The following is a 26,827-nucleotide window of genomic DNA, read 5'->3' as shown; positions in this document are numbered from 1 at the left end:
ATATCTTCAGTTGATTTAAAGAGATCATCAAATCATTTACTCTTAGCTCCAAATGCAATTTTGCGAGCATTTATTCCACCACATTGATGCGCGCATCCATTGAATTTATGAGAGCAATAATTGAATTGATGCGCATATATTTTTAATTTACTTTTATTAGAGTTATCCCGCTACCATTAAAATATATCGTCTGAAGGGAGATAACACAATTATTAGCCTGCTCGCGAGGGAGACATCACGATTTGTCTCCCGTCATGTGACCGGTCCTCAACCATTGAAATTAAATGTATTATTCTGGAGGATGATAACATAATTTATTACACAATGATAATTTCATTTCTATTTATTTGCAGGATAATGTTGGTGTATCAAATCGTTGACTGAAATTCCACCATTTACAGCCGTATTATCACAGACAGGACAATATGCCCCCGCAGCACACAAGGAGAAGTACAATAATTTTTACGGTTTTAAATTTGGTGTTCAATCTAATCAATATATTTCATATTTAGATCTATATGAAAAGAGTTATTGATTGATATTTTACCAATTTGGAAACTAATGTCAAAATAGGCCAAAACTAGATATTGTAGTAATTAGGGGTATATGGACTGTGTAATCGGCCTGGGTAGCTCAGTGGTTAGAGCACCTGACTAGTAATGCAGGTGTCCCGGGTTCGATTCTAGGTCCAGCCAAAGATTTTCTCAACTCCTACATACTACATTTGGTGCCATTGACCACCCCTGTACTGCAGGTTGTCCTGCCATGGGCGGAAAGAACCTGGGTTGTGTGTGACCTTGAGGGCGAAGACAAATGAAGGAGGGAGGAATGTAATAATTAGGGCAATAAAGACCGTGGATATCGGCCTGGGTAGCTAAGTGGTTAGAGCACCTGACTAGTTATGCAGGGGTTCTGGGTTTGATTCCCGATCAAGCCACAGATTTTCTCCTCTCTCCTATGCTACAATATTATTGAGATAACGAGAATTTGCGAAAGGGTTTTATGGCATTATTTGTTAGGTTCAATGTCCATAACTCTTTCAAAAGAGGTCAACAAAGCCCAAACTCAAGCTTCATCTGTAATCCATTTTCAAATCAATATAAATCTTTTTATGATCACTATAAGGTTCTCTCCTGTAAGTGGGGCCCTAGTTGACACCACTCCAAAAACCCTCTTTATAGTGCACGTCTAGCACCCTTGGCAGAATTCATTTCACAATTCTAATGTTTCTGTTGTTGATTTGCAGGATGATGATGGAGTATCTGACCAAATTATTGACTGAAATTCCACCAGTTATACAGACAAATCCTCAAATCATCACACAGGGAAATATGCCCCTGCAGCACAATTCTCCAGTGTACTACAAAACTGTTAATCCAGGGGTCTAGGTAGTATTCTTCCAGGTGCCAAACTAGTATAAAAGATTTTTATATAGTCGCACCACATCTAAACTTTTGCTGAATACACAAGAATTCTTTTAGCTTTTAGAGAGCTTTTCTGTAAAATTTGTTATCTGTCATCTGTTTCACATTTTCAACTCCTTCCTAACAACTAGACCACGTTTTCTGATGACCAGTATTGTGAAAGAAGGGGATTCGCTTCTTTTTTTAATTCAGTGAACAGTCAAGATGATGTAACAGGGAAACAGTGACAAGTACTGTTTGAAGGAAGGGGGGGGGGGGTAAGAGTTCTGATAGAAGGGGATTCAGGCCTCTTTTTCTCAAATAAATCATCTTGTTTCTCTCTTCCAAGGTGAAATAATCAAGTAACAGTGAAAAGTAAAAAAAAAATCTCCTCAACTCTTCCAGAAAAAGTAAAACGCCTTCCCAACCACTATGGTAGGCCAAGTTCTCTGATGACCAGTATCGTGAATGAAAAGGATTGAATATATTTAATTTATAAATGGTCGAGATAAAATAATAGCGAAACAGTGACAAGTACTTTTTGAAGGATGGTATAACAGTTTTTTTCTGATTGTAGGCCAATTTACATAGTATCTTGAATACAGGGAATTCAGGTTCCTTAAATTTTTAAATAAAGCATCATGCTCTCTTCCAAGGTGAGAAAACTTAGAAATTGTGGAAAGTTTCAAAAACCTTAATGATAACTCTCTCAGAAAAAGTAAAACTTATACATGTATGACAACTTTTGTATGTAAAAAAAGAAGAATCCCAGTTCAAACCATGAGCCGAAGGTTTACAAGTTTTATATAGGAATATATAGGGAATATTCTCCAAAACCACAAGACTACAATAGATCAGATTGTTGAGCAGGTATCCCCATGTAGTGTAGATTCATGTTGGTTCAATCCATGGTCCACAGTTTCAGTATACGGCCATAATATTGGGGCTGTTAGTTCTACAAATATATATATGGGAAAATATCTTTATACCCCCCGCAACAAGTTGTGGGGGGGTATACTGGAATCGGGTTGTCCGTCTGTCTGTCCGTCCGTCCGTCCGTCTGTAGACGCAATAGTTTCTGGGCTCTAAAGCATTATCCTTTCCACCTACCGTCACCATATCATATATATGGACTACCCATGTGATGAAGATGTTCCCTATCGATTTTGGGGTCAAAAGGTCAAAGGTCAAGCACACTGGACATCGAAGTAGCAATATGGTTTCCGGGCTCTAAAGCGTTATCCTTTCCACTTACCATCACCATATCATATATGTGGACAACCCATGGGATGAAGATGTTCCCTATCGATTTTGGGGTCAAAAGGTCAAAGGTCAAGCGCAGTGGACATCGAAGTAGCAATATGGTTTCCGGGCTCTTAAGCGTTATCCTTTCCACCTACAGTCACCATATCATACATATGAACTACCCATGGGATGAAGATGTTCCCTATCGATTTTGGGGTCAAAGGTCAAGCGCACTGGACATCGAAGTAGCAATATGGTTTCCGGGCTCTAAAGCGTTATCCTTTCCACCTACAGTCACCATATCATCCATATGGACTACCCATGGGATGAAACTGTTCCCTATTGATTTTGGGGTCAAAAGGTCAAAGGTCACGCACACTGGACATCGAAGTAGCAATATGGTTCGGTTTGTCATGCCATTTGTTTTTTACACTCAGAAAAGAGGTAGTTTATACCTATTACCAACACCCCAGGGCTCGAAATTAACATATGTCCGTCAGTCTGTGACTGGCTAAAAGTCTGGCGGACTGACTGACATTTGTTTTAGTCAGTCTGATGGGACTGGTTAATTTTCTAAAGCATCATTTTGGAAAATATACTTAATATGAAATTTCATACACATTTGGCATGCTTCGATCTGTTTAATCAACCGGACGAATCTGATTCGTAAATATGAATTCCACATTTAAGTGTTACAATATTGTCTAAGGCATAATGAGTTAAATTTCATTTTAATGATATCAACAAAATATATTTGATTATTTCTGGAAAACTCTGTTGGACTGGTAATTTTTTCTGCGGACTGGTTAAAATTATACCCCATCAGTCCGACTGGACTGGTGACATAAAAAGTTAGCTTCAAGCCCTGCACCCTTTGGGAGATTGGGGTAAGCGGGGGGGTATTCTTAGTGAGCATTGCTCACAGTACCTCTTGTTTTAAAATCTTTTTCTTATAAACCATCTGATTGATTTGCAACCTTTCTGATTTAGTGTAGATTCAAGTTTGTTCACGTCATGATTCTAGACTGGGAAGTTAAAAGTTGTGTAGGAGAAACAGACACCTGTGGACTGCCAAATAGCATTCATATTAATTTTGACTACGGATAACTCCATTTACTTGATCAAGATATAGGGTTCACGGCGGGTGTGACTGGTTGACAGGGGATGCTTACTCCTAGGCACCTGATCCCACCTCTGATATATCCAGGGGTCTGTGTTTGCCCAACTCTCTATTTTGTATTGCTTATAGGAGTTACGAGATTAATCACTGGTTGTTTTCACCTTTCATTCACTCAAATAATTGAATATATCATTTCGTTGATTCATTTGATCCGTTTTCAACCCACCCCACTCCTTATTTTGATCCACCTCTTTGTCAAAGATCAGAACCACAATGACAGTTTATTCAAATGCTAAAATGAATTTTCTTGTGTTTTTATACGTCTTTAGACGGGACGTATTATGGTACAGCGATGTCTGTCCGTCCTTCCATCTGTCCGTCTGTCGGTTCGGGGTTTTCTCTTTATAATTTCATTTCCCTTTCACATATCATGCTGAAACTTGCTGTGTAGCTTCTTTGTGGGTCACTCTGGATCATACTGCAATTTTGATCCATTTCGACCTTTTTTCCAGGAGTTTTGCCCCTTTATTTGGAAATAATTATTATATGGAGGGCACATAATTTGTTCACCCTACTCCTCCCACAGTTTTCAAGTGAGAGCCTTCTTATTTTGTGGAGTGTCTGTATGGGTATTGAAGATGTGCATGTGGGATGGATTTTGATTTTCTGCTATTTTTGAGAAAATTACAGGTTGTTGAACTTAGTGTATTTAGAAATTTATATTCTAAAAAAGGTACATAATTTGTCTGCCCAACTCTTCCCACAGTTTTCAAGTGAGGACCTTCTTATTTTGCGGAGTGTTTGTATGGGTACTGAAGATGTGCATCTGGTGAAGGATTTTGATTTTCTTTCATTTTTGAAAAAATTGCAGGTTGTTGAACTTCGTCCATATTGAGGAAATCTCAATTTTTAAGCTAAGACCCTTTGTTGATATGAAAGTTTGTCACAGCCTCATGATGGCTGATACTACCTGAAGCAAAGTTATACAAATTATAGCACAAGAAAAACACCCTATGTAAGCATTTCACGGGCGTATTATGTACCGTTTGCGGTACTCTTGTTAAATAATGCTCTACATATTTTTATATTACAAAGAACCCTGTTCTTTAAAGAGTTTATCTGATGTAATATGAGAAGAAATTTCTTTTGATAGATCTGAGAGATTCTGGTTGAACTTGACTATTCTTGTTTTGATAGCACTGAGAGATTTGGGTCAAGCTGGACTGCATGAAGATCAAAGTATAGTGTGAGGAGATGATTGGATGTAAAGTTCTTCTCAGATTCCAGGACCCACACTAAGGCCAGTCTGCTGGACTCATTCTTGATAATGCCCTGGCCATTCCACCAAATTCACTGATGAGCAGTGTGGGTCAGATAAGTGACTGGTTAGTCCCACAAGCGGGGGCATTTGTTTTATAACTTTTATTTGAACTGTAGAGCAGCTCTAGTTTTCAATTATTACAATCTACCTTCCTGTCTGCTGAATTGTTAATTCTTGTAGATGTTTTTCGTCTGTCAGAAATATAACAAGGAATGTTTGTAAAACATGTGTGTCCCCATAGTGCAAAATTGAAAAAGGGTTATACAAAGTACATGCATCATTGATAGTAGTGCCAAAGCAATTTAAGATATTTCCAGAGTGGATTGACTAATGGCTTTTGACCATGTGACCTAAAAATCAATAGAGTAATTTACTCCTGAGGTATACTGCTTGTACCAGTGTATCAAGTTTGATGTCTGTGAAGTCATTTAGTTTGACCCTTGACCTTCAACCATATGACCTCAAAATGAATAGGGATCATCTAAATCTTAAGATGTACCAGTGTACACAGTTTGTCTGTCATGCAAAGGGTACTCAAGATATTAAGCAGACAGTACATTCATATATTGTATTCACAGTATATTCCTATCTTCAGTGGCAGTTTGACCCTTGCCCTTTGACCTCTAAATAAATAAGGGTCATCTACTTGTTAGGATGTATCAGTGTACCAATTTTTGATGTCTCTCAAGCAAAGGGTTCTCGAGATATTGAGTGGACAATAACAATATCTTCCTATGTCCAGTTTGACCCATGACCATGTGCCTTCAAAATTAAAATGGATCATCTACTTTTTATGATGTACCGGTGTACTAAGTTTGATATCTGTCAAACGAAGGGTTCTCAAGATATTAAGCGGACTGTATATTTCTATCTCCAGTGGTAGTTTGACCCTTGACCTTTAACCTCAAAATCTTGTTCCTACAATGTACAAAGTTTTATGTTTGTTCTCAAGATATTGAGCAAACAGTATCTTCCTATGTCCAGTTTGACCCTTGACCTCAAAAACAATATGGGGCGTTTACTCTGTACAATGTACCAGTGTACAAAGTTTAATGTCTGTCAAGGAAAGGTTTCTCAAGATACTGAGTGGACAGTATCTTCCTATGTCCAGAATGGATTGACCCATGACATTTGACCTCAAAATCAAAAGGTGTCCTTTTCTACTCATAACCAACCCGCATATGAAATGTCATTATAATTAAGTGAATCAATGGTTCTCAAGATATTGAGAGGACACCATTTGGTTTACTGATAGTCATGTGCAAAGCAATATGCCCCTCTTCTTTGAAAGGGGGTGGGAGTGGGCACAGAAATAAATTTACAAAATCTGATGATAAATCATAGTTTTACCCCTAATATTAAAGTGCAGCATTCTGTGCAGAATTGTTCAGACTGGCTAAATCAAGTCTGTATTTTTCTGAGGTAAATGATTTAAATAATTCAGTTTGATAAGATTTCTATTTGTCTGTATTGATTTTGTAGGACTGTGGAGATTTAGATACGCGTTGTGACGTCATTGATGGTCAACAGAAGACCGTGACCTTGGATCAGAAGTCCTGACGTTTGGGGGTCACTCTCTATTACTGTGCTACACAGCTAAGTAAGTACTCAGTCATAATGTAAGATGAGATGTACTACATATCTAAGTACTCAGTCATAATGTAAGATCAGATGTACTACATATCTAAATACTCAGTCATAATGTAAGATCAGATGTACTACACAGCTAAGTAAGTACTCAGTCATAATGTAAGATCAGATGTACTACATATCTAAGTAAGTACTCAGTCATAATGTAAGATCAGATGTACTACATATCTAAGTAAGTACTCAGTCATAATGTAAGATCAGATGTACTACATATCTAAGTAAGTACTCAGTCATAATGTAAGATCAGATGTACTACACAGCTAAGTAAGTACTCAGTCATAATGTAAGATCAGATGTACTACATATCTAAGTAAGTACTCAGTCATAATGTAAGATCAGATGTACTACATATCTAAGTAAGTACTCAGTCATAATGTAAGATCAGATGTACTACATATCTAAGTACTCAGTCATAATGTAAGATCAGATGTACTACATATCTAAATACTCAGTCATAATGTAAGATCAGATGTACTACACAGCTAAGTAAGTACTCAGTCATAATGTAAGATCAGATGTACTACATATCTAAGTAAGTACTCAGTCATAATGTAAGATCAGATGTACTACTTATCTAAGTAAGTACTGAGTCATAATGTAAGATCAGATGTACTACATATCTAAGTACTCAGTCATAATGTAAGATCAGATGTACTACAAATCTAAGTAAGTACTCAGTCATAATGTAAGATCAGATGTACTACATATCTAAGTAAGTACTCAGTCATAATGTAAGATCAGATGTACTACATATCTAAGTACTCAGTCATAATGTAAGATCAGATGTACTACATATCTAAGTACTCAGTCATAATGTAAGATCAGATGTACTACATATCTAAGTAAGTACTCAGTCATAATGTAAGACTGTATTCTAGTAAATGTTTATCTATGATATATAATCATATTAAACAGAATAATGTTCATCAGACACAAACAGACATATCAACTGTCAATACACAGGTTAGTTACACCTCACAAAACACACTGCACTCAGTAAAACTGTCTTTAAAACTGTAATTTAACAGTGTTTAAATGTGTAATCAACACCATGTGGAAATATGTAATTAACACTGGTTTATAACTGTAATTAACATGGTTTCTAGATGTGTAATTTTCACTGTGTTGATAGATGTAATTAACATGGTTTTTAAATGTGTAATTAACACAGTGTTGAGATGTGTAATTAACACTGTGTTTATAGATATTGGATTTTCTTCACTTTAGCAGTGACACACTCAGCCACAAAGAGGTTGTCTCTGATGTCCACACATAAACCTAATGGAGCGCGTAAATCACAGTGAATGTAACGGAGGAACTGTCCGTCCTGATCTAGGATGTGGATACGGTGATTGTGACGGTCTGCTGTCAGGATGTGACTCTGGCTGTCTGTAGTGATGCCGTATGGATCAAATGATTTCTTGGTATTAGAGGGATGACCAGTGTATCTAAATCGGAGTTTTCCTGACTGATTGACCACCACTACTTCATTAACTCCCCAGTCAGCCACACAGATATCCAGGTTCCTGTTCTCACTGATGTAACGAGCAGATGAATAGAGAGGACGACCCTGATCATCAAACTGTATGGTTTGTTTCTCTGTGGAGCCGGAGTAACGCACGACTTTGGATTGTTCTTCATCATCACTGATCATGGTAACCAGGAGATCATCAGAGGCGGTACGGCAGACACCGCGAGGTACCCACCCCTGTAGTGTGATCACGGTCTGTATCTCTTTATTCTTGACCAGGTTTATAGTCTTATCATTATAGTCAGTATAAACAAGATCCCCGTCCCGTGTCACTGCTATGTCCTCTGGTACTTTCCCTGACTTGGTTTTTATTGATGTCAGTAGTTTACCCCGGAGGTTGAGGAGCTTCATGATTTCGTTATTCCCGCATGTCCAGACTTGTTCTTCACTGACACAGCTAACACCGTATAGTCTGCTATACCCAGTGTCTATGGTGGCGGTGACGCGCGGTTCATCAAGCAGTGGCTTGACTGGAGGAGACGACACAGCTTCTGCTGACTTCATTATGTAGCCTTGTTCTTCTGTGTTAATGGATAATGGCGGCAGAGAACCAAACATTTCACGGAGCTGTTCTGTGTTTATTTTCTGAGGTGACAAACTTGGTAATGTAACTTGGACTTTTGGTGGTAATCTCCTGAACTCGGCATTCCTAGATTTGTAGGTAGAGATTAGGGAGACGTCATTGGATTCCAATATTGCCTTCAGATTTAGAATGATTTGTTTGAGTTCAGTAATACTGTGTGTGATTTCATCTGTGTTTTTATTTAAGGCAGCCAGATGTTTAGTTTTCATCTCCGCAATGTCGGATTTCCGTTTGTTGACAATGGCGGTAATCTCCCGGTGTAAGGCTTCTCCTTGTTGGTCGGCAGCTGCGGTCAGTTTCCCGTACTTCGTTTCTATCTGGACTTTGTCAGTTTGGACATTGGAGACAATTTCTTCATACCGGGGGTTAATTCTGGTCTCGAGTTCTTCCAAATCTTTTCGTAAACCTTGTGTTTTAGCGCTGAGTTTTTTCTGAATATCTGATATATCGTGACCTTTGTGTTTACCTGAGGCGACGCAGGTAGAACAGACGGGAAGGTCGCATTTCTCACAGTAAAGTTCACATTGTTTGTCGGGGTGACTGGGACATTTTGGGTAGTTAGGAGTAGAACTTTTCTCTATGAACGGTATGACGCGGTGTTTTCTAGACGAATCCAAGAGATGTTTTCCTACACAGTTAGTACAGAGATTTATATTACAACGTTCACAGTGACTCTGTAGGGGGGCAGTTTCACAGGAGTCACACAGTAGGATGTGCTGGGCACTGCGCCGGGGGTGCAGCATGTCTGGGTCACATGAGTAGTTCACTGTTAATAGAGAAATGAACATCATTTTTTTGTATCAGTTTTCAATTCCAGGACATGAAATAAACATTGGATATAAATCATTTTACATGTGAAATTCAATAAACATGTAACAGGTTGAATCAATTTACACGCCAGAATTTATCTTTTTTCCATCATAGTTATATGTGTACAAATATTACAGATATATATACTGGCCCTTTACGACATAACCCCCCCCCCCCATTTCTAAACTTCAAGGAGTTATAATGACTGGTGTCACAAAACTTATCTTATTGATCAAACACATACATTAATATATATATTCATAATGATTTGGTGGCACTGCGATGTGTATATAATAGTAATAATTTTGTCTCACCTGTAAATCCAACATGGCCTCCCTGTTCTTTCGACCTTCAGTGTAGTCCCGTGCTTTAAATACCTGTACGTGACGAGATCGACCCTGTATACACTACCTAAATACGTGTTATCGACTGCTTCAATAGATTTAAAGTCCACATTGACCCACTTTTATGCAGCATTGATGCACAAAAATGTTGTTTTATATATTGTTACAGAAATTGGGGGAGGGGGGATATCACCAAGGCATTTTCCATTGCCATTTCATGCTGAAATCCAAGGATTTGTGTTCGGTGCAATCATACGCAATGTCACAGAAGATCCCCCGGGACATCACCTCCCCGACCCATGATAACTTCAGTGTTGATATTGTGAAGCTAAATGCATCACCGAGACAAAAAGTGCAGAGCGGGTGGTAGTTGCTGACCTTCCCCCGCCCCCATCAGATCGACATGTCATTTGGTGGCTGATAAAAGTGGGAGAAATGCTTCAGCCCCCCCCCCCCACCCACCCCCGTTACACAGCGAGTAAAATTAAGACCACCAGACGTTGGCATAATCCTGTTATTAGCACCGCGGTGCTAATAATATTTGACTTTTTTTTACGTAACGTCAGAAGCGTTAAAAGTTGTAAATATATCAATAATTGATGATTCGTAATGAAATTTCTGTTTCCACAAAAAATTCAAAATTTTATTTTTTATTCCTATTTGAAATAAATGGTCATCCCATACTAAAAATGGCACGTTTTCATCCGTGGAATGGCCAAAACTAATTCGCACCGCGGTGCTAATAACAGGAGTATATAGTTTCAAAAATCAAGATTATAAGCTCCACGAAGGGAAGTATTCCCGGGAAAAGGGTTTCTTTGGGGGAGTTCATCAGAAAAATGGGGCTTAAAGATTTTTGGGGGTTATCACTGTAAAAATGGCACGTTTTACTCTGTGGAATGGCCAAAACTAATTCGCACCGCGGTGCTAATAACAGCAGTATTGAAGCGGTTGAGAGTTATTCCCCTTTGCAGTATTTTGTAAATCAAGAAATCATTGTATATAATTTAATTAACGTGTTAATTGATTAAAAGAAATTACAAGAATGAATGTTGTATGTATATAAATAAGATGAAAATGAATGTTTGGTTCAGATGAGCAAAGTAAGTTCAAAAATCGGATTCTTGCCTATAGAAAATTATGCTTATTGACGTAAAGATTATTTATGTAGGAAAAAGGCCGGGTGGCTGAGGTGAATTGATGTGTTCAACTTGCATGACGACGAATTGTTGTCGGGCTTAATTATAAACTAGAGACCATAGTCGTGAGAGTCAGAACTAGTGTAAGTAGTTATCGTAGGTATACTACTGTTTGACAAGTGCGAGTGACCAAGTGATCACAGAGAGCCAAGTTGACTACGGATCGTGTGGCTATACTAGTGTTTGCATAAGGCAAGTGCGGGTGACCAAGTGGCAAGCTACCAAGTGGCAAGTGCGGGTGACCAAGTGGCAAGCTACCAAGTGACAAGCTGCCAAGTGGTGTGAGTAAGCCAAGTGGCAAGCTGCCAAGTGGTGTGGGTAGCCAAGAGGCAGCACCTTGATTAAAATAGGCATAAGTGAGTTCTCTTTGTTAATTATAGCACTAGGCAAGTGACACAAGCATATCTGTATATAAGAATTTGTTTTACACTAGACAAGTGTCCATTATCTGTATATTTTGCATTCGTTATTATCCTTATAAGACTTGGGCAAACCAAGTACGATCCCAAGGAGATCGCTCGGGTCTCGCACGTTACAGTATATATAGAGAGACGACATTCATATAAATACCTCAAAACTAATTCGCACCGCGGTGCTATGCGACTCATTCAATAGAATGCCTTCCATCAAAGGTACAGGTAGTGTATAGGACTGTTTACAGCCATTTAAAAGGACTTTTAATTCACAACATGTATTGCAACACATTCAAAGTCCGTGCAGAAATGAGAACATGGAAATAAAAATTTGAATTACATTGACATGAAGACAGACGACTAATGTTCCTGTATGCAATAAATGGTATAATTAACAGTACTTAAAAATGTACACAAATGCGCATTTCTCCTGTACATGAACTCCAAATACACTGCCCTTTGTACGCAATAAAAAAAGACATGGACCTTAACATGATTTTGAATCTATTGTTTTCATTAACAAATACTTCATTTATTTCGTTACTAAAGGACATGCAATTTATTGGCAAAGCCCTCCCACCCTCCCATTCCTGTTTGAATAAAATGAAAATATGCATTACTGTTCATCTTAATACATGGCAATTATTCAGTTGTGACATTAATTTTAAGAGAAACATTTCTTGTCTATAACGGAATAAAGTGTTAAAGTTCATCTTGAATTTATATTCCGTTATCAAATAAACTGTACAGAAACATTTCTTTTTGTTTATAACGGAGTAAAATGCAAATATACAATACTGTTCATCTTAATACATGCGATTTATTCCGTTATCAAATTAATTTGAAGAGAAACATTTCCTCTTGTCATTAACAGAATAAAGTGGAAATATGCATTAGTGTTCATTTTAATATATGACATTTATTCCGTTATCAAATCTACTCTACAGAAACATTACTTTGCATGGTCTATAACGGACTAAAATTCAAATACTCATTACTGTTCATCTAAATACATGGCATTTATTTCCGTTATGAAATTAAGTCTAAAGATACTTTCTTCTTGTCTATAACGGGATAAATGGTACTTTCCTGCAAGCAAAATTTTCGTTCCTAAGGATACAATTATTCCGTTTCATTGAGAATAAGGTAATTTCTAAAAATATAACTAGAGAGTGCATCGGAACAAATGCAAAAAAAAAAAAAAAAATGCTTAATTCTCATTGAAACACAATAAATAAAGTTTATGTATATTTACGTCAATAACGTCAACAACGTCAAATATTATTAACACCGCGGTGCTAATAACAGGATAATGCCCAATGTATAAATAGGGATCCGTGTATTCTATTTATAGGCCGTACAAGTAACGAAAAGTCCGTTATAATTGTATATCTTGTTGATTTAGAATTTAATTACAGACTGTGTACACTGAAACATAAATGAATTGCTGTTTTCTAATTTTGAAATTTGATTTTATATGTATAATAATCTATGACGCGCCTCCGTGGCCGAGTGATTAGAGCATCGCGCTCATAATCACACGCCCTCTCACCTCTTGTCGGCGCGGGGTCGAATCCCGCTCGCGCCGGTAAGTGAGAAAGTTTCCCACTTTACTTTCGGAACTTCGATGGTCTCTTCCCAGTTACATTGTATCTGAGTTCTCTCTTCCACCAACAAAAACTGGGCGCCACTATATAACTGAAAAATTGTTGAATGTGGCGAAAAATATCAAAACAATCAATCAAAACGGGTGTTTATATTATATAGTGTAAGTATAATTTATGTTGATAAACAGTGAAATCTGTCTAATCAGATATACACGAGGGGACGAAGTCTTTGTCGGAATAAATGGTGTTAAGACAATATTACAGTAAATATGATTGATTGATTGTATCTTGCTTAATGTCTCACTCGAGAATTTTTCATTCATATGGAGACGTCACCAAGACCGGTGAAGGGCTTCAAATTTAGGCCTATGCTCGGCGCTTACGGCCATTGAGCAGTGAGGGTTCTTTAGCGTGCCATACCTACTGTGACACGGGTCATCCGTTTTAAGGTCATCTCCGAGGACCCGTGACATTCACATCTGATGCCGAGCGTTTGGAATTGAGAATGAACATGAGAGTAGGAATGTCGGGTAAACGGGTTACACAGGTGTCGGATTAGGCAGTTTTCACTGTATAACAGTATTATGTAAGCATACCTTTCATTGTTTGCCCTTTCAATGTACTCAAACTGTAGGCTGAACACCTATGTCTTAAATACCACACAATCTGGCTATGATAAAGATAAAGTATCAGTTGTAGACAATTTCTAATATAATTGAGGTTTCGCCATTGCTATCCATACGATGTGTAGGTGACGCTATTTTAATCTGTGTACATATGGAATATACGATACAGTACGATGATGACTCTTTTTAAAACACAACAGCTGAAATGAGAGGAGGTATTCACCTTCTAGAGGGCATCAAAGGAGGCCACGGCCATCTACACACTGTCCCTTTCAAATTTCTTGCATCTGCCACCCCGAATATACTGCAAACATATGTTTATAAAAGGACAATTTAAACAAATAAATTAAATGACCACAATATTTGAAATTTATCGATTTGGGATGTACCACATGAAAGAAGGTGTTGCACGTCTCATGTTAATTTCCCTAAAGGTGTTGCATGAAAGATCGAAAAATTTAAGTTATTCAAATATATGATAAAACCAATTGGAACGTATGTCTTGATTCAATAATTTTTGAAAATAAGTTTAAAAGACGTGTATTGACAAAATTAGCCAAAATATTTCGAGTTTAAATCAAGCTATAAGTGATTTTTATGATTTTTAGAGTTAAAATAGAAGAGTATCCCCGAATTTCAGAAAAACTGCCTCCGTGAAACAAAATAAATTTAGCATGAACATGTTTTTCGAGTTTTTCTCTAATAAACTGTCGCTTTGAAATTTTGTTTAACGAGGGCATTTTTTTGTAAATTTAAAAAAATCGAAACGACTTCACTGGTATTATTTTCAAATTCACCTGTTCATTTGAACAATGAGTGATAGAGCTTTGATATTTCACATGAGTATTCCTTGTGACAAGGCCTTTCCGTGGGTACCAACATTTTTGACCCCTTGACCTTGGAGTTTGACCTACTTTTTGAAAACTTTAACCTTGCTAATGACGTTTGAACAATATGTGATAGAGCTTTGATGTTTCACATGAGTATTCCTTGTAACAAGACCTTTCCGTGGGTACCAACATTTTTGACCCCGTGACGTTGACCTTGGAGTTTGACCTACTTTTTAAATTTTTTAACCTTGCAAATAACTTTTGAACAGTAAGTGATAGAGCTTTGATGTTTCACATGAGTATTCCTTGTGACAAGACCTTTTTGTGGGTACCAACATGTTTTACCCAGTGACCTTGGAGTTTGACCTACTTTTTGAAAACTTTAACCTTGCTAATAATTTTTGAACAATAAGTGATAGAGCTTTGATATTTTACATGAATATTCCTTGTGAAAAGACCTTTCCGTGGGTACCAACATTTTTGACCCTGTGACCTTGACCTTGGAATTTGACGTACTTTTTGAAAACTTTAACCTTGCTAATAACTTTTGAACAGTAAGAGATAGAGCTTTGATATTTCACATGAGTATTCCTTGTGACAAGACCTTTCCGTTGGTATTGAACCTTTTGACCTTGACATTTGACCTAGTTTAAATTTTTTTTTTTTTACATTGGTCATAACTTCTAAATGGTAAATATTAGAGCGTTCATATTGTATATGAGCATTTCCTTTGACAAAATCTTTCTACTGGTACCAAGATATTTGCCCTTAATTGTGACTTTGGTCATCTTCGGAATTGGCCATTATAGGGGGCATTTGTGTTTCACAAACACATCTTGTTTTTGTTCATATTACATTTTCCATCTATATTTTTTTTCTTAATTGAAACATGCTTTTAGTTTTTTAAATAAATGTTTCATGTCAAATCTGTTTATTACCATGTGCCGAGTTTGAAATAAGCTTCCAACCTGGACACTGTTTAGTTTGTGAACACTCAACAGGACTCTCGAGAAACACGCCGAATACCGCACGCAATACCTGCGTTTTAATAGTCAAGGCTGCTAACGAAAACTTGTATGTTTTTCTGAATGAAAGTTGTTGACAAAGGCATGGTGCCTTTTACGAAAATTGTATTTGATACTCAGAAAAAAAGAAGACAATTTAATTTTCACGATTTCAAAAATTATCTTTAGACTACATGTATAATGTATTGACACATAAAATGTATTAGGCTTGTACCTAGTACTGGGGAATCCTTCAGGTATTTAAATGGCAAATACGCAATGAGTATAAATATGAATGAAGGTCGGTTCTACGTCACGAGTGCTGGCATGGAGCTCCGATAAGGGAAAATTCCCGCTTGATTGCAACACCCTCTTTATCGATTTGGAATGTACCACTTGGCATTTGTCATAACTTGAACAAAAGTAAAAACGATATCCTTATCAGATCTCTGACCCTCTGCCAAGTCGGTTACTTCGCTTCGACTTAGCAGATTCGGGAGCGGATCCAAGTTAGATTTCCCTGTTTTCTAACTTGGTTGTATAATCATGAACATGGCCTTACCATGCAATCACTGTCAATATGGTTGTAATGTTTATTAACGAAATCCAATCAATTAATTCCTTTTTAAATTGAAATTTTTTGCTGTTGTAATTACAGGTCTTTGTCTGAAGGCAGGTGTACGTTGAGCTAACTGTACATCTAATTTATCAGTTCTTGTTTAGCGTTATGGGCTTTACCACAGTCACGTGATATTAGATTGAAACTCTGATTTGTGACAGTCACATGGTATTTGATTGAAATATTATGAGCTTCATTAATATATGGAGCGCCACATTTTAAAACATTTTTAGCTCATATAATTCAAAATATCTTTTAATATTATTTGAAGATTCATCATCGATTCATTTGATGCAGGCAACAATTCAATTAAAGATCTCTTGAAATAATTAATGATATTTTCAATTCTAAATTATTACGTGTATCTGCTTAATATTGATGAACACTATAATCGAATTGTTGCTCTCTTTTTGAAAATATATCAATGATATCAATTGATGCGCCCTGCAGTTTAATTGAAGAAAGCAATAATTTAATGCGCGCATCAATTTAGTAAATGCATGCATGCAATAATTGATTCATTGCTTTTCTCTGAATTAATGCGAACGATATCTTGATCCTAGGGTGCATTTTACAAAAGAACTTACGACTTGCGACCAACTTTACATACTGGAATTCTCTCGTTTATTGTAAGATGATTCACTCTGGACAATGTAAAACAGTGGAAAAAATAATGTTGAAAAGTAATAAGTTTCAGAAATGTTTTAATCCCCTCATTTAAACTAATAAGTGTGTAATACAATTTAAGACTTGCGACTTTGTCGTAAGTTGTTTTGTAAAACGGGCCCCTGATCTCTAGTCGAGGCGAAGTATATCGATTGATCGGAGAAACGTATCTTTGTATCGATCAATCGGACAAGCGTGAACTGTGTATAGCCTACTGTTGAATTTGATATTGCGAATTAAGTTAAAATCTTATAGCAGACTAACTGCATTATTGAGCTATCAATAAACAGTTACATCATATAATCAACTATTCTTTTCACTTAGTTCCAGGGCCGTAAATTAACCTTCAATTTGGAGGAGGCAGGAAATTAGGCGGGGGTCTGGGGGCCTCCCAGGCCCCCAGACGCTGAGCACATTTTGTGCACACTGAACACGTTTCGTGCAAAATCCTTGATTCTAGGGCCTTCTAAGATGTTACTTGACTAACTCATTCTAAAAGAAAGATTTGGAATGCTTTTTAAGGGAGGTATCATGTTCTTAGTTATTGGAAACATCATAAATTCTAATGAACTTTAAATTTTAATTTTTTTTGCTCAAAAGTTGGAGGAGCTCCGCCTCCATGTAATTTACGGCCCTGAGTTCGTTCATCTCCGGACTTGAGAAGGGGGGGGGGGTAATAAGAAATTTCTCTAAATTTTTCCAGCTTTCGCGTTGTAATTTTCGCACGCTTTTAATAAAAAAAATTCTGTGGAACACCTTTTCTTATAATATCTAGTTCTTACATTTCCTAAAAATCTTTGCGACCTCTTGCTTGAACCTAAAGGGAGATCCGGATTTATTATGCTTTTGGTTTAACTTTTACAATCATAGGTATACATCCGGTGATGACGACAGGCGACTGAAATATTGGTTGGTTTATCGTACTTGTTTATTGAAGCTGAATATCTCTATATACCATTCAATTTAGCTTTGTTTGATATTTTATCTATTTAGATAAGCATCAGCATAAATATGATATAAATGACTGCCATGTGTACATAAGATTCCTCTCTCTTTGAACCTTCATTGTGGTGACCCAGAAACCACCACGAAACAGTTTTGGCCTTGAAGTTAATCAATCGAAAAATTCATTTGACACGATATTTTTCAGACTTTTCCCCATTCACTTGACCTTTGATGAATTAAAAGTTGACACATCCTCATTATGTACTGGTTTTTAAATTGATGAAAATTTGCTTTTATAAATAGATTATTAAGCCTATGAAAATGAGGCTTAAAAAATATGGAGAAGCATAGTTTGATGCTATTTAAAAAGCAACTTATTTTTTAAAAATGAAATTTTAACTATGTTAGAAACAATTTGTTCCGAGTCCGAACATGTACATGGTAGAGTTGGGTACCGCAGAAAATAAAGGTACCGCGGTATACCGTGGTATTTGCAAAATACCGCAGTACATACCACGGTATACCGCAGATTTAATCTTTTAATTGTATGATTCAGTTTTAGTGGATTTTAGTTGTGATTTATTGTATATAATGAGCTGTTATTAGTTTATTGATTGTAAATTGCATTTAATTTATTCAAATATAAATGATAAGGAAAATATCTTATTTAAATCTTAAACCAGTTAACAGAACAAAAGTTTAATCCAAACATAAAAGTATACCGTACATACAATATAGCAGTGTTTCTGTATCATGACTAGAATCGACTGTGACTAGACTACTGACTGGAACGACTATTAAAATAATTAATAGGGGGAAACCTGTGGATTTTATTTGACACGATCTCAAAGTCTAGAAGTTCTTAGAGTCGCGAATGACGAGAACTTCTACATGTAGAATACGCCTGTCCACTTCTCTAAAGAGAATAACGAGAACATGTGCGCACGAACGTGTTCTTGTTCTTCGACCACAATTCCTACATTCTTGCACCTCAAACCCATTAACTCGGCGTTCAGAATCGGCAGGAATTTGTACTCGAGCGACGAACGGACGAACGGTGGTTTCGAACGCACAAGTCTGCATCTGCCATTTTATTTTATTTTTTACTTGGGGTTTGCCTAAGAGGCGGAAATGGTATTCGACCAGCATAAACCAAACAACATAAAAACAATTTTTATAATCTACCTTATATATTAAAATAATAACTTAATGAAATGTTTTCTATTATTTTTTTCTTTAATTTTGATTTGTTTTCATATCATTAATAATCAAATCATCGCAATTTATACTTCGTATGTTTTACCGATTGTGTACAGTTATTAGACTTACCTTTCATTGCATCACAACGAGGGAACGATGTAAATAAAGTGAGTCACTGCGTACACAAATTTCTTTAATTATTTTTTCTTGTTTCAATTTTCTATTTTTGTTAAGAGTTATCAGACTTGAATATACCGGTATTTCGCCTCGTGTACCGCGGTACATACCGGTACCAGAAAAATACCGGTACACCGGTATACCGGTAATACCGCGCACCTCTAGTACATGGAGTATGGTTAGTCTAGGTACATGTATTTGTGATCAGAATGTTTAGAAGTCCAAACTTCTCTCTGACATATCACACCTGTGACTTACAGGCTATTTCTGGGACTTTGACCTTTATATATGTTATATACGAAGTCATATTTATAGTACGTTTTTCATTCATATGTATGGAATTTGTAGTATAAAGGGGCGTGACAATCTCATTGCTACAAAACTTGACTCTGTACAATAAATTCTATACGTCAAACGAAAGAAAGTATCTGTAAATGTCTTGTGTTATGAATATTCATATCGATGCAAAATTGCATACGATGTGGCGTCATAAGTCTGGGGTTGTCAAAAATGAAATAGGAATGAAAATGGCTGCATTCGACTTGGTGATCTGTGACATTGACTTTTTAGGGTTTCAAAATGATTTGGATGACATTTATGTTATATTTCAAATATGCATGGTTAAGTAGATAATGAAAACAGTAAGGAGGAGGGTTTGGGCATGATGAGTATTTTGCAGACTTTAGCCGCATACAACACATGGTTTACGCTGTTGATAATCATTTAATTTACATGCATTTATATTGAGTCGTGTTAATTGAACACATCAATTATGCTGCATTGCTCATGTTTTCATCATTGAATCATTGTTACAAAATTGTTGCTTTTCTATGTTCATAGTTTGGAAGTTATAATACGGTTCTTTAAGGAGGTGTGCTACACCAGAGAAATTCGATGTAGATGAAAAGTGGAGGATTTGTACAAAAATATTTTGAAGTTGAAAAATTTCAAATTTACTTTATTTTGTCATAAAATACAGTTTTAGTAGAAGGTAATCTGAAAAAAATTTAAAACCCCTGCTGGACTCGAACCTGCGACCTACAGGTCAGCAGTCGGTATTCTAACCTACTGAGCTACTCGGCTAGGTATCTAACTGGAAAAGGAAAAGTCAAATATTGCTGATATCGATTTTTTCATCCATGTTTTTAAAGGAAGTCAGCCATTATGACGATGTAGAGTACTACCTTAATTGGAGTTATACTACGGTTAAGCTCCGCCCCCGCAGAAGTTATTGCATGTTGGAATTCTGCGAAAGATTGTCTGATTTAAAGCATGGCTAAGATTAAAGGAAAAAGTACTGCACCATGACACAAAAATGGTTTGCAGATTAAATGTGTGTGAATGAAAATAATGAGATAAGTTTTTACAGGTGCTTGCTTTGAGATTGGTGGAGATCACGGAATGGAGGGAAACATACAACAGTTTATACAGTGTGTCATCAGTAAGGTCCTCCTGGACAAGTTGACCTTTATGGAGGATGTACAATTCGTGGCTGACGTTAACATCACTCTGGACAAGACAGAAACATTTCGCTTCGTCGTATCGGAGAGGATTCTGAAGGAAAATGTGCACATATACCAGAGACAGTTCAGCTTGCTGTTTGGGGAGAAAAATCCAGAAGCCCCTGTAAGCACCAATCAAACCTCAATTACAGAAGGTGAAAGGTCATCTACAGATGGCGCCGCTCAAACTGAGCAAGGGGAGGATACTCTGAGTGAGGAAATAGAAACAGAGAAGGGAGAGACAGTTGATCATCTCCTGGAGCTTGTTGTAACTGAATCCCAGAGCAGTGAAGGTAGGTCAGTAGTGAAGGTAGGTCAGTAGTGAAGGTAGTCAGCAGTGAAGGTAGTCAGTAGTGAAGGTAGGTCAGTAGTGAAGGTAGGTAGTCAGTAGTGAAGGTAGGTCAGTGCTCAGTGATTGGATAGAAAATTAACGACCGGTATGATGATTAGTTCTAACATTTATCAGACGTATGACAATCATACAGACCCTGAGGTGTACTGCTACACCATGGAACGGTACAATATCAGATGCTTAGAAATTAAAAATTTTCATATCAATTCATTTTCTTAGAGCAATATCAGTCAGATTAATTTATTTAGAACATATGTCTAGCAAATTTGAACATGGAGATTTTTTCTGGCCTTGTATTTGCCTCAGTTTTATACCTAAAGAAAATTGTTTGCATATTACGCTTTCATTTTTGAGAGACAAATGATTATAAACACCTCTTTGGTCATGTTTCTATTGCCGTGGCCGATTTTTACACCTGTAAGAAGTAACAAACAAATACCTGGATTACCTGACCTCTATTGTGGTTAAAAACACCATAGAATTTGCATAGAATATACAAGTTTTACACAGGTTTGCATTTTCCAGACAGTTCCCATAAACGATTTTATTAAAAAGCAAACTGTGATCAAACAAATGTAACAAAACATATTATACCTATATACAAAAGGAAAAGAAAACAACTGCTGAGGGCTGAGGTATACTATGTCACTGCACTTACTGGAGACTACCAGGCGTGTTCAAATCACTTCTAGGGCTACTAATGAATCAGATTTTGTTCTGCATGGTGGTTTTAAAATTGCTATTGTGTTTCAGTTATTTGCAGATTTTTACTGTTGAAAGTCCACCTTAGAGAAATTTTAAAATAATTGCTAGAATTCCCAATAATGTCCACGTGTTAGATTGATTACCGAAATTACTTTGCACGTTTTGCAGTCTGTAAGTTTCTAAGGGTGTGACTTGAACGGTCTGCATGTTTCTATGGGCGTGGTTTGATCATGAACGAAACGATTCTTGCACGAAACGGTTTGCACAGAAAGCTGAACGGTCTGCATGGAACACTGATCGATTTGCACGGAACTGTTTGTACAGAACGCTTTGGAGGTGTAGTAGCACACTTCAGGGTCTGTACTTGTTGAAATTAAAGTTTTCATTTACTACAAGAGAGTATTTGCTGCATGTTGGTTTTTTTTATCAGATAACGGTGAAAGGCAAGACAAACATGGGATAATGGTAACTGACACAGAGACCCAAACAGAAAATGTCGATCAACGAAAACCCCGAAAGTCTGTCAATCAACAGAAGAAAAGCAAACCACACACAGGTAATGAAGTGCTGAAATGACACATTTTCTCTTTATCAAAAAAGAGATCTTTCTGGAATTCCTACCATCAGCCATAGAAATTTGTCCTTCATTCAGAAGTCTGATTTTTCTTGTCAGAGGAAATCTCTGATTGGCTCTATTTTCGAAAAAATGAAACACTCTAGGTTTGATCTAAAGTGACAGAAAATGATATTTTTCCAGGTAGGGTGAGGCGTTTTCCTCCCTTTTTGACCAGTTCTCTTCTGTCACATCTTTGTTCATTGCTTTCTGAAATGCTTGACAGTTCACCATGGTGCACTATATATCCTCGAGTCAATCAGCTGAACACATAGAAAAACTTACAGTGTTCTGTAAACACATTTACATGTATTATATTCCCCTCCATTTCCAAACCAATCAACAGCTGTTTACACATCGAATTAGAGCTGGATCTAAGGGGGTGGGGGGGGGGGGGGTGACTATACAGTGGTTATAACCCCTCCCCCATCTCTTCAGATTCTGGTCTACTGAAAGAGTGTATTTCATAGATATATACAGTCAAGCCTCATTAGGGCTGTCCATTAAAACATATGAGGTACCCGGGGACGGCAATTAAAAAAAAATCTATGGGTGCTTGTCATTGGTAGAAAATTGCATATATGGTGGGTACCTACTGCCAGAAAACTGCATCTGTGGGTGGTTGTTTTGATAAAATCTTTATTTTTTACCGAAATTGAGAGGAATGCAACAAGAGAAGGGAAGGGTTGAAAGTAGAATGTGAAACAAATGCCGTTTTCTGTCTTCATTTTATCTATCGTTTCCAGTTTGACTCTAAAATTATAGCGACCGGAAATTAGGATTATCTCCCTTGTCCAAAATGGAAAACGAAACGTGCTCGTGGTCCATTGAAACGGTTTTTGATTTTTTTCTAGCTGCAATAATGTAGCCCTATCCAATTTTTTTTATTCTGACGTTTTCGGGATGAGGCTACAATTCCATAGGATCTCCGTAATGGTGCAAAATAATTTTATGAATAACCGATAATAAACTCTGCACTGTGTATTAGTCACAAATGTTGTTTACACCAAAAGGAGTACCAACTTTGTGCTCGGGCATGTCTAATAAAGGTGTTTTTCATTAAATATATTGTACAGCATGCAAAATTTTTAGTCTGCTCCGCCATGCTTGTTATCGCGAAATCTCGTAGGTGGATCTAATGAAAAAGCTAAACATTGACAATCGGCGCGAAAATGTAGTTACTTGAGCCACTTCGACAAAGAAAGGAAAATCATATTGTTGCAGAAAGAATTTACACTCTGCTGTTCGGTTTTTAACTTGATATTAAATTCAAACCTTTTCAATACCGACGAAATAGCTTTCGCCTCCATACTTGTCCATTAATGTAAATACTACTTTATATGACATATGCAAGTGACTTGACAATCGGAAGTTGAAACTTCAGTACATCAAACATGGCGCACAAATATGAATCGAGAAATTGGAATTTATCGAAATTGTTGAAAACGGTAGAATAGAGCCTCACAAATCTTAAGTTGCAGGTTGTAAATTTATATATTGACTAAGAAACATAGAATATCATTTTATTTATGTAAAGAGACACATTTTCTTGTTTTTTAATACTCAAAATACTAGTCAATTTTAAAACTTTTAATAGTTGTTTTTGAACATTTACAATACTAGACTTTTTATGAACAGGTAGACTTATAAAATTAATTTAGTTCATCATGTTTAAGAAAGACAGTCTAGATAAAATAAATTGATGGTTCTATGATCAAGCTTCATTGATGGCCAGTTATTTGAATGGTGATGACACCCAAGATACTATTCTCTTTACTATCATGCTTGGGAACATCTGAAAATATACCTATTCAGGGGTTATAAATAGTCATTCATACATATTGAATTTAAAGAAAAAGTGTATTTCAAATTTATTTCACTTCTATGGGTGGTGCCGCACTATTTAAAATTGCTTCTGTGAGTGGTCCCTCATTACATTTTTATGCTTCTATGGGTGGTTACCCAAATTTTAAAGTGCCTTCCCCGGGTACCTCATATGTTTTAATGGAACAGCCCTTATCTTGAACTTAATGGAATCAAGAAAAAAAACTTTGAGATATCCAAGGATTCGAGATATCGAAGGTAAAAGTGATTGGGACTTTCGAATCACTTCAACATATCCATGGTATTCAAGATATCGATGTTCGAGATACCGAGATTCAACTGTATATATAATATATATATATATCTATGTAATATATATAAATTTTGAAAAGGAATAGAAGTAAGACCTTGATCTACCCTGTAAATATCTGGGGAAATACATGTACATGTACCATAATTTGCCAAATATAGTACGCAGTTGTGTTTGATACGCACCTCCATCTTGGGCCCGAAGATTGGTGAAAAAAAAAACCCCACTTTGTGTGTATGATGCGCAGCAAAAATTTTGACCAAGTGGTAATCTTAACTTTATATTTTGTGATCATTTTCACTGAATATTTTTGCGGAAATAATGAATTCTAAACAAAGAGTAAGAATTTGCAAACCACACAGCTATATTTTTGAGATATTAGTTATCTTGACTTTCTACATCGTGGTAATCTTCACTGAATATCTTTGCGGGAATACCTGGGTAATCATCATGTTAATTAATTTCAGCAATTAAAGCACAAGATTTTGTAACATTAAAGTTTTAACAGACTTGATATTTTTGTCCCCCACTGCAACGTGGAAGGGGACAGAGGTATACTGGTGTCCGTCTGTTCCACTTCACTTTGTGGATGCAACTCCTCAGAAACCACCCAATGGATTTTGTTCATATTTTGTAGGATTGTTAGTCACAATGTGTAGTTGATCATATTACGCCGCCATTTTGATTCGACAAATTTTACAGGAGTTATGGGACTTTGTTGAATTTGTACATGCTACACTATAGGAACACTTTGTGGACGCAACTCCTCAGAGACCACTGTACGGATTTTGTTCAAATTTTGTAGGATTGTTAGTCACCATATGTAGTTGATAATTTTGTGCTGTCATTTTGATTCGACAAATTCTACAGGAGTTACGGGACTTTGTTGAATTTGTACATGCTACACTATAGGAACACTTTGTGGACGCAACTTCTCAGAAACTGCTCAACAGATTTTGTACAAATTTTGTAGGATTGTTAGTCACCATATGTAGTTGATCATATTGTGCCGTCATTTTGATTCGACAAATTTTACAGGAGTTAAGGGACTTTTGTGGTTCAACTTTTTTTTGCGGCGGTGGGGGACATGGCTACGTGAAGCAATCTTGTCTTTGTTGAAGCTTTTAATTATTTAAAATGATTGATGTTGTAAAACTAAAATCAATATATTAAACTAGCATTTAATTTGTTGTAATAAACACACCACCAGTGATGGACAAAGATGCGATATAGCAACCCTCTCGTTAATTTATAGAAATGATTATGATCAAAGGCATTAAAGTCCGGGACTGGTTCACGATTTTTGATAAAAATATTTTTCATTTTTGCTGTTAAAAATTAAAAATATAACTCATCTAATGTTGACAGCCAAAATTTTGACCTTCTGAATGCAAGAATAAAAGCAATATTTTAACCTTAAATCTGTGTTATGTAAACAAAGACTCGAGTCTTTTTATGTAAACAAACAAGTGAAATATTGATTCTGTAATATAAAGGATCTTAATTTTGCATAGTCACAAATTTTAACTTTTAGATGACACATTCTAACCAAAAAATGCTTGAAATGTGAAAGATATAATAAAATTAGATCCATATCCATTTCTTTTGAAAATTTCCTAAACAATAGCACACCGCAATCTTTGTTTACAAAACAAATAATAAACTCTCTAAAATGAGCTTCTGTGATAATGTATAACCTTGATTTTTATGTGAAATCTTTCAAACACATTTAGACAGTAGATTTTAATCATTAAAAGAGAAAAACAAAATTTTGGGGAAAATCGTGAATCTTTAATAGGTGCTGTAAATAATTAGCGCTCTGTCTGTAAAAACACTGCTTTGGATACGGTAGAGAATTGAGAAATTCAAACACAACCCTCTGAAATTTTGCTGCATGAAGATGGGTATCTAAAGTATCTATACAAGTCATTTACGGCAAAAGAAAATGTAACATAGTGTAAATAGTATTACGATTCGTGAAAATCGGACAATCCATTATCAACGCATGATTTTTTTCTCACTTAATAAAAAGTGTGGAAAAAAATTCTTCGGTATTTCTTTACCTTGTGGTATATTTGACAAAATCAAATGACAAGCACAGTGTACTCAACTATAGCTTAAAAAAACATGTGACTGTGCTGGTCGCCATCTCATTATTTCTTTTGCTCAAGAAAAGTTATTTCAAAGTTTCACATTAACATTTCATTAAAAGATATTCATAAACTGTA

At 36.4% G+C, this 26,827-nt stretch overlaps 2 protein-coding genes and 1 long non-coding RNA gene across 4 annotated transcripts in view; 2 read left to right on the top strand and 1 right to left on the bottom strand.

The window, feature by feature from the left end:
- Positions 1-208: 208 nt before the first annotated feature.
- On the top strand, positions 209-7,121 carry LOC125658887 (uncharacterized). 2 transcript variants are annotated; one of them, XR_007363832.2, is made up of 4 exons: positions 209-450; positions 1,247-1,388; positions 4,966-5,153; positions 6,572-7,121. It is a non-coding gene; the product is annotated as an uncharacterized LOC125658887 (long non-coding RNA). The 2 variants fall into 2 exon arrangements; XR_007363831.2 differs by having other exon boundaries at positions 1,247-1,403.
- Positions 7,122-7,611: 490 nt separating this feature from the next.
- Positions 7,612-10,104, bottom strand: LOC125659761 (E3 ubiquitin-protein ligase TRIM71-like). The gene is made up of 2 exons (XM_056149904.1): positions 9,978-10,104; positions 7,612-9,619 (listed from the first exon to the last, which is right to left on the bottom strand). Exon 2 carries the CDS (start codon positions 9,594-9,596, stop codon positions 7,938-7,940), a length of 1,659 nt encoding a protein of 552 aa, XP_056005879.1. The 5' UTR covers positions 9,597-9,619; positions 9,978-10,104; the 3' UTR covers positions 7,612-7,937.
- A 7,733-nt stretch (positions 10,105-17,837) lies between these two features.
- The window catches only part of LOC125659755 (zinc finger protein 595-like), a 13,065-nt gene continuing 4,075 nt past the window's right edge, over positions 17,838-26,827 (top strand). Inside the window, exons 1-3 of the mRNA XM_048891528.2 lie at positions 17,838-17,880; positions 20,663-21,088; positions 22,283-22,408. Of these exons, the coding sequence (XP_048747485.2) occupies positions 20,695-21,088; positions 22,283-22,408 (520 nt within the window). The 5' untranslated portion in view covers positions 17,838-17,880; positions 20,663-20,694. The remainder of the gene's footprint in view (positions 17,881-20,662; positions 21,089-22,282; positions 22,409-26,827) is intronic.

The sequence above is a fragment of the Ostrea edulis genome, chromosome 9 (genome assembly GCF_947568905.1).
Source record: "Ostrea edulis chromosome 9, xbOstEdul1.1, whole genome shotgun sequence".
Taxonomy (NCBI): Eukaryota; Metazoa; Mollusca; class Bivalvia; order Ostreida; family Ostreidae; genus Ostrea; species Ostrea edulis.
The sequence above is the reverse complement of the archived record's forward strand: the minus strand, read 5'-3'. Positions and strand labels throughout refer to the sequence as shown.